Source organism: Nycticebus coucang, chromosome 4 (genome assembly GCF_027406575.1).
Source record: "Nycticebus coucang isolate mNycCou1 chromosome 4, mNycCou1.pri, whole genome shotgun sequence".
Classification (NCBI taxonomy): Eukaryota; Metazoa; Chordata; class Mammalia; order Primates; family Lorisidae; genus Nycticebus; species Nycticebus coucang.
The window spans coordinates 74321161-74334875 of record NC_069783.1 but is presented as its reverse complement, the minus strand read 5'-3'; the positions used below and the strand labels follow the sequence as shown (position 1 = coordinate 74334875).

At 41.7% G+C, this 13715-nt stretch overlaps 1 protein-coding gene across 3 annotated transcripts in view; it reads left to right on the top strand.

Moving 5' to 3' along the window:
• The window catches only part of EVA1A (eva-1 homolog A, regulator of programmed cell death), a 52903-nt gene extending 40044 nt beyond the window's left edge, over positions 1–12859 (top strand). For all 3 annotated transcript variants that reach the window (XM_053589049.1, XM_053589050.1, XM_053589051.1), the window contains one exon: positions 11590–12859. In XM_053589049.1, the coding sequence (XP_053445024.1) occupies positions 11590–11963 (374 nt within the window). In that variant the 3' untranslated portion in view covers positions 11964–12859. The remainder of the gene's footprint in view (positions 1–11589) is intronic.
• The last annotated feature ends 856 nt before the right edge of the window (positions 12860–13715 follow it).

The following is a 13715-nucleotide window of genomic DNA, read 5'->3' as shown; positions in this document are numbered from 1 at the left end:
GCTTGATGGAGGGAAGACTATGGCACCATATTGAACAGTGTTACATGTTGCATGAAACGCATATCCAGAGAAAAAGGTATAAATTTTATATGTATCTTGAATATAACCAAGTATAAATAAATAAGTACATACTTATGACAGAGATAAAATTCACTCTACTGTGCTACATACTATGTAGTTATATTGAAGTTGTGAGATTATGGTGATTTTGTAATTATTTTCTATTCTCCACTCTTAGTGTTAGGCCATTATATATGTGTGTGTGTATCATATACACATGTGTATACATACAATACATTTATAAACTGCCCTTTAAGAAATTATGAATTCATGATTTAAACAATAAATACCTGTGTGATACCATGAGTGGCATGCTTGCTTGAATGCCTGGGAATCTGAAGTGAATCTTATCTTATGGATTCTATGCTCAAAGTTTTCACGGTCATGTGCTAATAATTTATAACCAATTATAATGCAACTATATCAAGTCCTGCCTAGGTTGGAAGAGCTAATTCATCACATTCTTCTTCCTTTCCAAACTCAAGGACTCCCTCAGAAAAGCATCAGAATTTTGAAATCGACCTCATCAGTGTCAGCTTCAGCAGTGGTAAGGCACTGGTAAAGTGTGCGTGTCAGCTCCCTTGAGTCCCAGGGCAGTGATGGGACTGCAGGTCTTTCCCATTGCAGGGAAGAAAAGATGGATTAGGATGAGGGATAGGAAAATGGGTGCTTTCTTGTGCGGTGCTTATTGCCTATGGGGGAAATAAGAGGGGTGTCATTAAAGAAGCACATCAGAGCCAGCCCAGTGGCAGCAGAGATCGTCCAATACTCCTTCTTCCTGAGGAGGAGCAATCCAGGGATGGAAGGAAGTCTTCCTGCAGCATTTCAGAGGGGCCAGCAGTGTTAGTGGAAATCTACACTTTCCTATGAGGTGGGGCAGGATCTCATAAAGAGACATCTTTACAGTGTCCGAAGAGCTAGAAAAGAGATTATATTGTGCACTCTGTGATTCTACACAAGCTTCATTATTCTCTTTAAAGCCCACTTTAAAGCTTTCTCCTTTCCACTCAAGGAATTGGAAGCATGTGGCCAGCAAGAAAGCCCAGGTAGGGCAAAGGTTACACTTGCATGGAAAGCAGTTGACTTGGGCTGGGCTGGGTGTTGCTGTGGACTCCTGCAGAGACTCTTTTGGGTATGATCTGACCTCTGAGGGTGTGATGAAATTAGTCCAGGAGCTCTCCATAGGGCCACTTCCTGCCCATGAAAACAATAACCTGCAGGAAACAAGATGCAACAATACATTTATTTTTATTTATTAAGAGAAAACAACTGACAATAGCCCTCCCTCCTCTGCTGCCTGGGTAATTAACAGCTTTCTAGATCTGGTCAAGACCAGAGTGGATCATTGGTCAAGAGGAAGTAAACTGAAGAGAAGGTATTAAAGAAAGAAAGAAAAAAAAAACAAAAACAAATAAATACCATGGAGCTCCAGTTTTGCTTTTTTCAGAAAAGTGATGAAGAGTCATGATATAAATTGCATCAGCTGAGTCTCCAGCTTGAAACTCAGTGAGGCCTACTAAATTCCTTTGTCCTGTTTGACTGCTTTTCTTGAGCTCCTCTGAGAACCCATGTCTGAGATGTTGTAGACTAAAGAGGAGGTTTTCTGATCTGGGGGATAGGATAGGGAGAGCTAGAGGGAGAGCAGCAGTTTGCAAGATGGAGTTCAGAAACTGTCTTCAAAGTTAGGTCTATATAATGGAGGAGGGGGGTAGGGCAGTGTGGGAAAGCCAGAATGATTTGTGTTTCTACCTTTGGTAGGAAGTACAGTTTTCTATCTTGAACGTATGGATTTGGGTGTCAGCAAACCTGCATATGACCTCTCATCTCAGTCTCATCCTTTAAACAAGAGTAAACCTGATTACCTACCCTGGTGAACTGTGGTAATGGCTAAAGTTGTTGTAGATGACCAGCACAAAGCAATTAAGCCAGATCCTGATAAAGAGGAGCATTAGTAAATGATGGTTCACTCTGTTCATCATTCATCTATCTATTCTATCTAATTTGTTTTCCTCTCTCTTTACCTCTCTTCTTTCTATCCTCCCTTCCTTTTCTCACTCCTCCCCCCTTTCCCTGTGAGTTATGTTTCTCTCTGCATATGCATATATACAATATGCATATATTTTTAACATTTTGGGATTCTAATATTGGGGAAAGGGAGAGTACATAAAGAGATTCCACTTGTGAAGGGGTTAGGCAGTAAAGGAAATGTAGCCCAAGCTCTTCTGCTTTGTCTGGTCAGCATTTATTGGTTTCCTATGACCTTCATTTCATTGGAGGTTGTGGCCCATGTAATTAGGTTAAAAACTCTCATATGGTCTGAAAACCCTATAAGGAATGTAGGCAAATCTCCAAGAAAAGGAGCTAGAGATAGGGAGCTCCAGACCCAGACGCCAGGAAGATGTGTCTGTGTTTGCTACCCTGTTTCCCCGAAAATAAGACATCCTCCGAAAATAAGACCTGCTTACAGGAAAGATAAGACGTCACCCAAAAACAAGACCTAGCGCATCTTTGGGAGCACACCTTAAAATAAGACACTGTCTTAAAATAAGACACTGACACCTTAAAATAAGATAGGGTACCTTCATGGATACTTGAGTTATCTAGACATTTTAAAAGACAGCCTATTTCAAATTTATGTCTAACCTACCAACATAGATGGTTGAATTATTTATTTATTCATTTATTTTTTTGAGACAGAGTCTCACTATGTCACCCTTGATAGAGTGCTGTAGTGTCACAGCTCATAGCAACATCAAAGTCTTGGGCTTAAGTGATTGTCTTGCCTCAGCCTCCCAAGTAGCTGGGACTACAGTGCCCACCACAATGCCTGGCTGTTTTTGTTGTTGTTGTTGTTTAGCAGGCCTGGGCTGGGTTAGAACCTGCCAGCCTCAGTGTATGTGGCCAGTGCCCTAACCACTGAGCTATGGGCACCAAGCCTGACTTGAGTTATTTTAACACTAAGTACTTACATTACCAGAAGAGAGTTTGACTTATTGGGTGAGTTGATCAATAAAGTTAAGTGTAATTGAACTGTCATGCTCTCTTTCTCCCACACTGGGACACAGGCAGATACTCTTAGAGAACTGGCTTCCTTGGGTTGAAGGAACTGGTGGCTGATAGAGTATTGGTGTCTTCTAAAACATGGCTTGGCTTTCCCAGGCAGGTTCTCATCAAGACTTCATAGTGGGGAGTTAGAGGACAAGAATTTGGTCTCAAGGCTCATCCCCAGGAAATGGATGCAGGAAGTCAGTCACAGTAGCTGCACCTGCTGATTCACACTCACTTGCAAACTGGGGCCTTCCCCTCCCCATCAGAGCAGAGTGAGCTTCCCACTGGCATGGCACTTCCCAGGGTATTATTAGTTAGGAGAGGGCCAGTCCCTCTCTTTGGTTCATTTCATTTGAACGTAACTTAATTATAATTGGCTAAATTTCTTTAACTTAATTAAGGAGGCAAAGCCAAACTAATGTCAGAAATCAAAGTCTTTTAGTTGCCAGTGCATACTGACTGATATGAACCTTATCCTTAGTTTATATATTCAAAGCCATATCTCCTAAACCAAAGCCTGTGCAGGATGACTTTAAATTTCTTCTTTTCCTAAGGAAGAATTTTCACAATAACCTTGTGTGGAATTTTTATTTTATACTCATAATGAAGTGATCTTTAATAAAAGTCTAAGAAAACTCCTTTAGAATGTTTCATGCTGCTGAAAGGAGGAATTAAATATGTGTATAGTTCAAGGCATGTCACTTGAGCCCTACATCAGTGTAAGAAAGAAAGGCTCAGGTTTATTAAAGGTTAATTATGTACTGGGAAAAATTTACTAAGGTGCCCACATGCTGGCATTCTAGCAGAGGAGTCAGGAATGAACATGAAGGGGGTGTGTTTGTGGGCCAACAGTAGACAATGAAATCTTTGGCTTGTATGAAGTCCCCTGTGAAAGATTGATGAAGGGGGATTGGAAATAGATTTTTGAAGGCCGTGAGAGTCTTTTTTTCTTTTGGAAAAAATACCGAGGCATATAATAGGAGTCACATTTTAAAATGTTGCATTAGCATACATCCATTTGCAAAATGCACTAGAGGTGGGAGGAAGTGGAATCTGATTGTTGAGCTAGGACACTGCAGGTGCAGGGAAATGGCAGTGAGAATGGTGGAGACGGAAGAGACCTGAGAATGGCTGAGATTAGTTAATTCATGGATGGAAGCAAAAAAGTGAGTCAAACATGACCATGAATTTTGGGCATAGATGTCTGGTAGACTCAGGTAGGAAGAGAATGGTCAAAAGAGGGAGAGGAAAGAAGAGGGCGAAAGTGAGAGCAAGAGCAAGAGAAAAGAACTTGCTAGTTTGACGTAAAAGAAGATGAGTTCATTGAGTTATGTTCTGTATGAGGTTGGAAGGTATGGGGGTTTTAAACATAAAACCTATCATAGGAAATGTATTTCTTAAAGGCAAGGATGACCCTCCCTCTGCCAATTAGTCTATGTATTCATGGATAAATATCACTTATTGCAAGATAAGGCATGGTTCAGTGATAATTCTATTTCTGATATTTATTTTTATAGATATGAGTGTTAAGAAATTTTGTTCACATAAATATGTAGATGAAAACTAAAGGAGTTTTGTTTTAGTAAAGTCATTCAGGTCTTTGAATTAAATTTCCATTCTATGCCAAAAACCAAGGTGATCTGTCATTAAAAATTATTTTAATGATGCTGCTAACAACCCGATAGGGCCTTCTTTCTGTTTTGTTGAAAACAAAGAATTAGAAACTGACTTGGAAAAGTATGTTACCAATTGTTAAATTCTTTTGCCTCTAAATCAGTACTTGGAACTATTATTTTGCTTGGTGGCCATTTTTGCACTCTGCAACAGTGCATGCATTGTAGTAAGATTCGGGCTGTGGGGAGAGGGAGGGTCTACCTTTTATGAAATGGGGAAGGGCCATTGGGGCCTGTAGAACAAGTAAATATGTCGCTCCACTATGGGCAGGCACTTTCTTGGCAGATCCAGTATAGGAAAGAACAAAGACCATGGCTGTTGAAGGCCTGAAATTGATTTTCTTAAAGGCATCTAGGCCTGTTCACCTATTGGGCATGTGTTCCCACTGGGAATACTGCTTATCTAGAGTGAAGCACAGAGCAGTGAGATAAAACTTAGGCCCTTTTAGACTCACAGGGACTCAGGGCACTGGGCTGATGGGTGTGGGTATGTGAATAAAGGCAGCACCCCGGGTCCCTGACCAGCTCCCACTCCACATGAAATGACCTTATTCCTGCCTCATGTAGCTAGTGGCAGAAAATCAATTCTGTTTACAATTGGGAGCAGATTTCTGAGGCAGAGTCAAGCCTGTGTTAGGGGGGAAAAAGGCGGGGGCGTGGGGGGTGTTTCCAAAGAACTCCAAGCAAAGCAGAAAGGCCCAAGGCACAGCCCTGGAAAGATATTGTATCTTGATAAGCAGCAGAGCCCATTTTTGTAGTAAATGGATTTCATTTTCTTTTATCCTAGTGATTTTTACTTTTGAATTATCACTGGAACTAGGTCTTATAAAGGCCCATCTGGACTGAACCTCTCTTGCCTTTTCGATTTTCCATTCCCTGTGCCCAATGACTTTTCCCCAATTCTGTTCCCTCTGAGCCACCCCAGAGGTGTCTTATTTACACTCTCATGGTTCCACTTAGTCACGCTCTGTTCCAGTTAACTTTCATTGTGTGCCTGTTTCTCATATGAGATTTGGATGTTTAGTGAGGTTGTGATCGGCTCAATCTAATTGACTAATAAATGAGAGAGGCTTCCTCCCACTTTACAAAGAAAAGCAAGTTATTGGATTTAACCCAATTGTGGGAGGCCGAATCCAGGGCTTCTGTTTGTCCTAGAACATCTACTCTGTATCTGAGAGCTTAAGAATTTTTTAAGTTGCTCTGGAACAGTGTTTTTCAACCTTTTTTAAATCTCACAGCACACTTGAACCGATAGTTAAACTTCTGCAGCACACTTAAATTATGTTGATGAAAAAAAGAGTAAAAAAAGAATATGCTTACTGTGCTTTGAACTTCTTTCAAAAATAATTTAATTAATGATTTTTAAAAAATCTTTAGGGCATACCTAAGATCCTCTCACAGCATACCTGTGTGCTGCAGCACACCAGTTGAAAATACTGCTGTAGAATCTGGTTAAGACTCAGGCCCATTACTGCCTGTCATCAGATAGCATGTTTTTTTGTGCATGTTAATGATAATCAGACAGACATGAGCTAATCATAAATAAACACAGATTCGTGGGCCATCCTGATCAATATTTCCTCAGGGAAAATGGTAAACTAAGGATAGAGATAAGGTCTTTTCTGTGACCCTATAGTGCGTGGCAAAGGAATATGCCAGTGGATGAGCACATGAGTTCTGACAAATGAAACTTTCATGGGCATTATCCACCTTGATCCTCCCAACAGCCTGTGCAGTAGATAGTACCTCAGCATCGATACTGGTGCCACAGAAGCACCTGGTGACCAGAAGGGAGTGGGCTTTGAAAGTAGACAGACTTAGACTGGTCGGCTTGGGCCTTTCTACTTCTTGTGGGGACTGGGGGATTGTGATGCCTCTTTATGCTTCTGTCTTTTCTTTCATAAAAGACAATCAAAGAGGAGGAAAGAAGGAGATAAAGGGAGGCAGAAAGGAAGAGAAGAAAAACTGCAAACTAGTACAACCTTTTTGGAAGGAAGAATGGCGAGTCCTTAAAGAACTCAAACTAGACCTTCCATTTGATCCTGTAATCCCATTACTGAGCATCTACCCTGAAGAAAAAAAATTATTTTACCATAAGGACATTTGCTCTAGACTGTGTATCGCAGCTCATTTTATAATCTTCAAGATGTGGAAACAGCCTAAATGCCTACCAATCCAAAAATGGATTAACAAGCTGTGGTATATGTATACCATGGAATAGTATTCAGCCACTAAAAAAGATGGAGACTATACATATTTTGTACTAACCTGGATGGAGGTGGAACACATTCTTCTTAGTAAAACATTATGAGAATGGAGAAGCAAGAATCCAATGTACTAAATTTTGATATGAGGACAATTGATGACCTAGTACATGGTGGGGCATGGAGGAATGGGGGAGGTGAGAGAGGAAAGGAGGGAGGGAGGTGGAGGGGTCACCGGATTTGGCACACCTCTTGGGGGAGGCACACATTTATAAGAGGAACCTTGCCTGACAAATGCAATTAGTGTAACCTGGATCTTTGTACCCTCAATGAATCTCCAACCAAAAATAAATAAATAAAAATAAAATAAAATTAAGGCAAGAAAAAAATTATAGAATATTAAAAAAAGAAAAAGGAGATTATTGTAAAGATTGGGAGTGATGATATTTCATTAAATTGTAGGAACATGAACAATTTTGGTAAGTTCTGGAAATTCAAAGAATGAAATAAGATTCATTCTTAGCTTCAGAAAGCACCTAGTCTGGTGGGAAGACAGATATAAGCAATTGGCAGAAAGTAAGGCAAAGGGCTGTTTATGATGGAGGCACGTTGTCGGGTAAGCAGCCCTAGGAGACCAGGGGATCAGTGAGGCATTTTGTGAGCATGAGATAAGGTAGAGACACCTGGGCTGAATGCCGGGCTGATTAGGGAAATTCATTCCTCCTAAAACCTGTCACATGGCAGGCCGTTATTCATCTACAGCAGGGTCTTTCAACCTTTTTCATCTCACAGCACACTCGAATGTATGTTTATGCTTCTGCAGCACACTTGAATTATGTCAGTCAAAAAACAAAAACAGTAAAAAACAGAATATACTTACTATGCTTTGAACTTCTTTCAAAAGTAATTTAATTAATGATCTTTAGCCTGTGAATCCATGCTGGGTGAGCGGATATCGGTGCATCATCAAAAATCCTATGGATTTTTCCACCACGAGGGAGTGGCTACTCCGAAGAGGGCACACCAGCTCAGAGGAGTCTGCAACTGATGCCCTCCTGGTGTTTGACAACTGCCAGACTTTCAAAGAGGATGACTCTGAAGTGGGCAAAGCTGGGCACACATGCGCCGCTTCTTCAAGAGCCGCTGGGCTGTTTTGTCAGGGAAAACAGGCCAATCTGTGAGGCAAGGGAGGTGGGGACTCACCTGTAGCATCTCCCCCCACCTCTAAACATTCTCACTTGCTGATGCTGTCTTGGGTTCAGACTCACGTCAGAGATCACCCTGATTTTTGACCTTGCCCTTGGCAGTGCCCACACCCTCCAATCCCGATACCCTTTTCCTCCCTTTCCTCCTCTTGTTCCTCAAATAAGAGGCACAGAGTTGAGGTCCTTCTGGACTGAAAGCCAAAAATAGAAAGAAAAAAGTTAAAAAAAAATTTCATGGCACATCTAAGATCCTCTCGTGGCACTCCAGTGTGCTGTGGCACACCAATTGCTAGAGGCTGGTCTAGTGGCTTGTTACAGATCACTGTCCTGTTCTATATTTTTTACAATGGTTGTGGATAGAATTATGTATGTTGGTTTTGCTGGTGAATGGTAGGCTCTGAGAGATAATTTTAGATGACAATATTAGATTTTAAAAAAAATCTTAACAGTTTTAAAGCAGGCTGAAATAATGAAGTTTTCAGATTTGAATTGAAAAGAATCCTAATAAGTAGAACATTTTTTAAATGGGGAAACAAGACTTAATCCCATCATCTTTGCAAAAGACTTGCTGAGTTTACATGACAATAAATTCACTACATGAGATACTGTAATTAGACATGACTGGGGTTGTTTGACTCAAATACAGTCTCTACAAAGAGGGAGATTATGGTTCTATTATTCTCTGCGCTAAATGCATGATGTTTAAAGAGTGACTATGATTTCTGAATATCAACCAATGTTCTTAATCCTAGTGCATAATAGTTATTTCCAAATATTTAAGGAGCTGCCTTAGGAAAAAGGAATTTAACATTTTTCCATGGATTTGTTCCAAGCCTCTTATAATTTTCCACACAGACATGTTTTTTTTTTTTTTTTTTTTGTTTGTTTGTTTGTTTTTGGCCGGGGCCAGGTTTGAACCCACTACCTCTGGTATATGGGGCCAGCGCCCTCCTCCTTGAGCCCACAGGCACTGCCCACACAGACATGCTTTTTCACACCTCTATGCTTGTTCATGCTGGTCCCTTTGCCTGGACTACTTCTTTTCAGTCTTCACATGGCTTACCCATCTCAGTGTTCAACTCTCCGCTCAGAAATTCTCTTTTCTAGAAAGCCTTCTCCAACCCCCATATTTGATCTTAGCTTCCTACCTTCCTTTGTTTCTCCAGAGATCCCTCTTCATTCTTCTGTCATAGTGCTTCTCTTTATAGTGGAACGGGGTGGCTTCCTTCCCCACTGGACCATTGGTTTGTCAAGGCAGAGGCTTCCTTAGTGCTCTCAGTGTTTGCTGAATGTCAGCTGGATGGAGTTCAGATTCAGCCTCCTTCGCTGTACTTCGAATCCTTTTGATGACTATTATCACCTATTCTTGTTTCTATTTTCTTCTCCACTCAGCTCTTTGTACTTGTAATTTATATCTATTTTATCCATATTGCTGTCATTTTGATGGGGCTTCAGAGGGAAGGATGGATTGTTAACACATGGATTCAATATGCGGTGTTTAGACCCATAGTGCCTGTTATTGGATACAGAATTCAGAAGGCATAAAATTTCAAAATGCCTATGCTGTTTGATACAACTGTTCATTTTCTAGATAACTAATCTGTAGAAATAATTCTGTTGTATATGAAGAGATGTATATAAGGACCCAAGGACACTGATTCTAGCATTGACAGGAATTGGGAAAAACTAGAAACAATTTATATATTATCAATAAGGAAATGGTTGAATAAACTTTGACAGGTCTATCTATGCTACAAAACACTCTGTGAAAGTAAAAAAAAAAATGTTATTAACCTAAATATACAAATTTGGAATCTCTCTAAGAAATAGTCTTAAATTTAAAAAGCAAATATATATCATCTATGATACCACGTATATTCTGAAAACCCATAAAATAATATATATTTTGATTCATACTTACAAGTGAATATAGAATATGGAAAATTAATTCGTCAGTCTTGGATCCTGTCAGGTTGACCCTGCCCGTGACTCATGGCCACGCCTGTCCTTGTGTCCTCCTCGCATGTACCTGGAAAGGAAAACTGCTCACCCAAAGACCCATTCTGTTCAGCACATCTTACAGGGTTCACCACTGTGCCTCTAAGCATTTTTAATCATCAACAAAATGACTATTTTTTCTCTCACAAAGGAAAGAGCCCACGTTTTTTTCAGTTAGCCTGCTAAAGCCATTCCCAAATGCCTATATTGCCTTTCAGTGTGTGACCCATTGAGTAAGTTATTTATTGCTGTGTACGAAACTACCCCAAAACTTAGTAGCTTAAACTAACACACATGTATTATCTCTCAGAATCTCCTGGTTGGAAATCTGGGTGTGGCTTAGCTGGGTTGTCTCACAGGCTGCTGCCAGGCCAGGGCTGTTGCCAGCTCAAGGATAGCTGAGTGATGTGGTATTCACCATAAACTCAGTCACATGGCCGTTGGCGCCGTTCAGTTCCTTGAAGGCTGCAGGTGGTCAGGAGCCCCCCTCAGTTCTTTGCCACCTGGACCTCTCTGTAGGGCAGCTCACATGCGGCAGCTGGCATCATCAGAGCCAGCAAGTAAGAAGAGGCACAGAGAAGGAGAAAGCAAAAGCAAGAGCAAGAGGAAATCGCAGTCTTATGTAATTTAATTTTAGGATCACTCGTTCCCTTTGCCATATTGTACAGTCATCCCTTGCTATAAGTGGGAAATTGGTTCCAGAACCTCCCCATAGACCCAAATCCATGCAGGTATACTCAAGACTTGCAGCCGCCTATTCACAAAGTCAGCCCTCCTTATGGGCAAGTCTTACATCCTGCGAATACTGTTATTTCATTCATGCAGATGGCTGAAAAAAAAATCTACTTAAAAGTTCACCTGCGTGGTGCAAGCCGGTGTGGTTCAAGGGCTGACTGTATTTCTTAGAAGTCACTAGGTCCAGGCCTTAAAGGGAGGGGATTGCACAAGGGCATGAATACCAGAAAGGGGAGGTCAACTCAGAAACTGCCGGGTACCCTGATAAAATGTCATTCAAAGGGTTACGTGAGCCAATTTATAAGGAGAGATGTTTTTTTATAGGTAAAAAGAGCTTTAGACAGAAACATCTCTTAAATGGCTCCCAATCACGGTTGTTGGCATATCATGGGTGTTACGTAATTAAATTTTTTTCTTTAATTGTTCATCTGAAGAGAATTTCAAAGTCAAAAGTTGCACAAGAGTAAAAGAATCTCATCTATTCTTTCCAGATTCTGTATTTTATCAATAATTATATTCTGAACGTGTGACATTTGTCACATGGGAGGGCAATATTTTTGATCGTCAAAGCCTCGGGGCCTGGTGGGAGGTGTGGGCTGGGGTCCCAATTGGTCTCTGCTTTTCCAGTTGCCATCTCTGAAATACTTGTTCCCCCTCGCCCTCCAGAAAACCCTGAGCGAGCAGCCCTGTACTTCGTGTCCGGCGTGTGCATCGGCCTGGTGCTGACCCTGGCCGCCTTGGTGATGAGGGTCTCTTGCCACACAGACTGCCGGCGGCGTCCGGGGAAGAAGTTCCTGGAGGACCGAGAGAGCAGCAGTGACAGCAGCGACAGCGAGGACGGCAGCTCGGACACGGCGTCAGACCTCTCGGTGCGGAGACACCGCCGCTTCGAGAGGACTTTGAACAAGAACGTGTTCACGTCGGCAGAGGAGCTGGAGCGCGCGCAGCGGCTGGAGGAGCGGGAGCGCATCATCAGGGAGATCTGGATGAACGGCCAGCCCGAGGTGCCCGGGACGCGCAGCCTGAACCGCTATTACTAGGCGCGCGCTGGGCTACGGCTGGAGGCCGCCTGGAAGGAGAAGGCGCTGCGGGACGCTGGGCGCACGGAACCCGAGCCGGCTCTGCTGAACTGTGGCCGCAGAGAACGGCAAGACATGCCTTTCCCCCACCCCCCTTTTTCTAGCAAGGAGGGCGGATTTCTCCTTTTTGACTGAATCTATGGACACATAAAAAAACAATTCTGTTCATCCACCTTTCCAGGTGTCGGGATGGTGCTGAAAACCCCTCTCCAACAACGTGAATGGAGATTGGAGAAACAGGACTATGGTTTCTCTTGACTTCTGAGGATCTCGGAAGTTTCTGCAGACTTCATTGCTATGTGTTACTCCTTTACAAAAGGAAAGATTGGCATAGCATGAAGGCCGAGAATAGCAGGGTGAGCCTCACCCAGTCAACGCAGTTTTCTAAATGACTCCATGCTTTGGAGGTGATCCATGCTTATTATTTAAGGCTGATTTTTAAAATCTTGTGTTGCAATGGCAACCTCGTCCATTTTAACTGGCACCTCAGGGATTAAAATCCTATTTTTTAGTATAGTTTCCACCTCATGCGTGAAAATGAACAGAATTATTGTATTATGGGAGACGTGTCAGTAAACTAGAAAATGACAATAACCTCAAAGGATGAAGGGTTTTTATTTTAAATAGTTTATAAAATATGTATTGACGTGCATATTTGAAAATGCTGCAAAAAATGAAAATCATGTGTTTTCCCGCTCTTTCAAGAGAAGAAAGTTTTATTATGATTCCACATAATCAGGATTTTAAATATTTTGTTTAAAAATAAAGTTTGGGTTTTTAAGAAAAGAATAGAAATGGGAGGTGAGGGTTAAAGGCAAAGTTAGGATGGGATTAAAAAATAAATGTTACATAAAAGCTTTCTTGTTTCAGGTCTGCCTCTGTTATTACACTTACCTTAAATGACAGCCCTTTTATAGAGGTGGGTATGGGTTTTGCTAGGCTCCTGAAGGATGTGTGGATGGAGAAATGACACTTGCATGACCATGAGCCTTTCATTTTCTGTAGGTCGTAGGTATGGCTGCAGCATAGTTGAGTTCCTATTAAGCAGATAGAGGAATAGGAGACTTACCTGAGTCTAGAGATTAGATGGTGGTCCCCAAATGAAGAGAGGAGGTTGATGGGGAAAGAAGAGAGGCAAGGTAGTGCCACACGTAGAAAGAGGTTAGAGGAAGGAAGCAACATCCTCTAGGCTGAGAAACAGGAACAGTGAGATCTCCGTCAGCTGAGGAATAGGTTCCTTAGTCAGTTGACGCGGATGCTCCAGAGCTTTTCTTCTGGGAGGATCTGCCTTGTTCACTGACTGCCACCAGGCTTAAGGATGGTCAGAAGACTGCTTTGGGTAGGGTCTCTCCCGGGTTAGCAACCCACTCTCTTTTACAGAGACTTGGAGGGCCATCTTAAGAACTGAACAATCATAATCTTTGTTTGATGAGGGAGCAATAAGTTTGCTTGAAATGCTTATGATTATGTGATTATAGGTGGCTAGTAAAATTAGCTACTAAAAGATGCTAAAAGTCTCTGAATCTGGATTCCCCACCCTCTTGGTTTCAGTCCATTAGCAGCAATTACAGAAATCATCTCATTCCTCAGGGCTTTAGATTAACAAGATTAACGTTATCCATCTCAGTCTCTGACTCTTAGAAAAGTGTGACAATTGCCAACTGCCTTCATTCCCAGGACACATCCAAAGCGGATTATGAACCTTGTTAGATA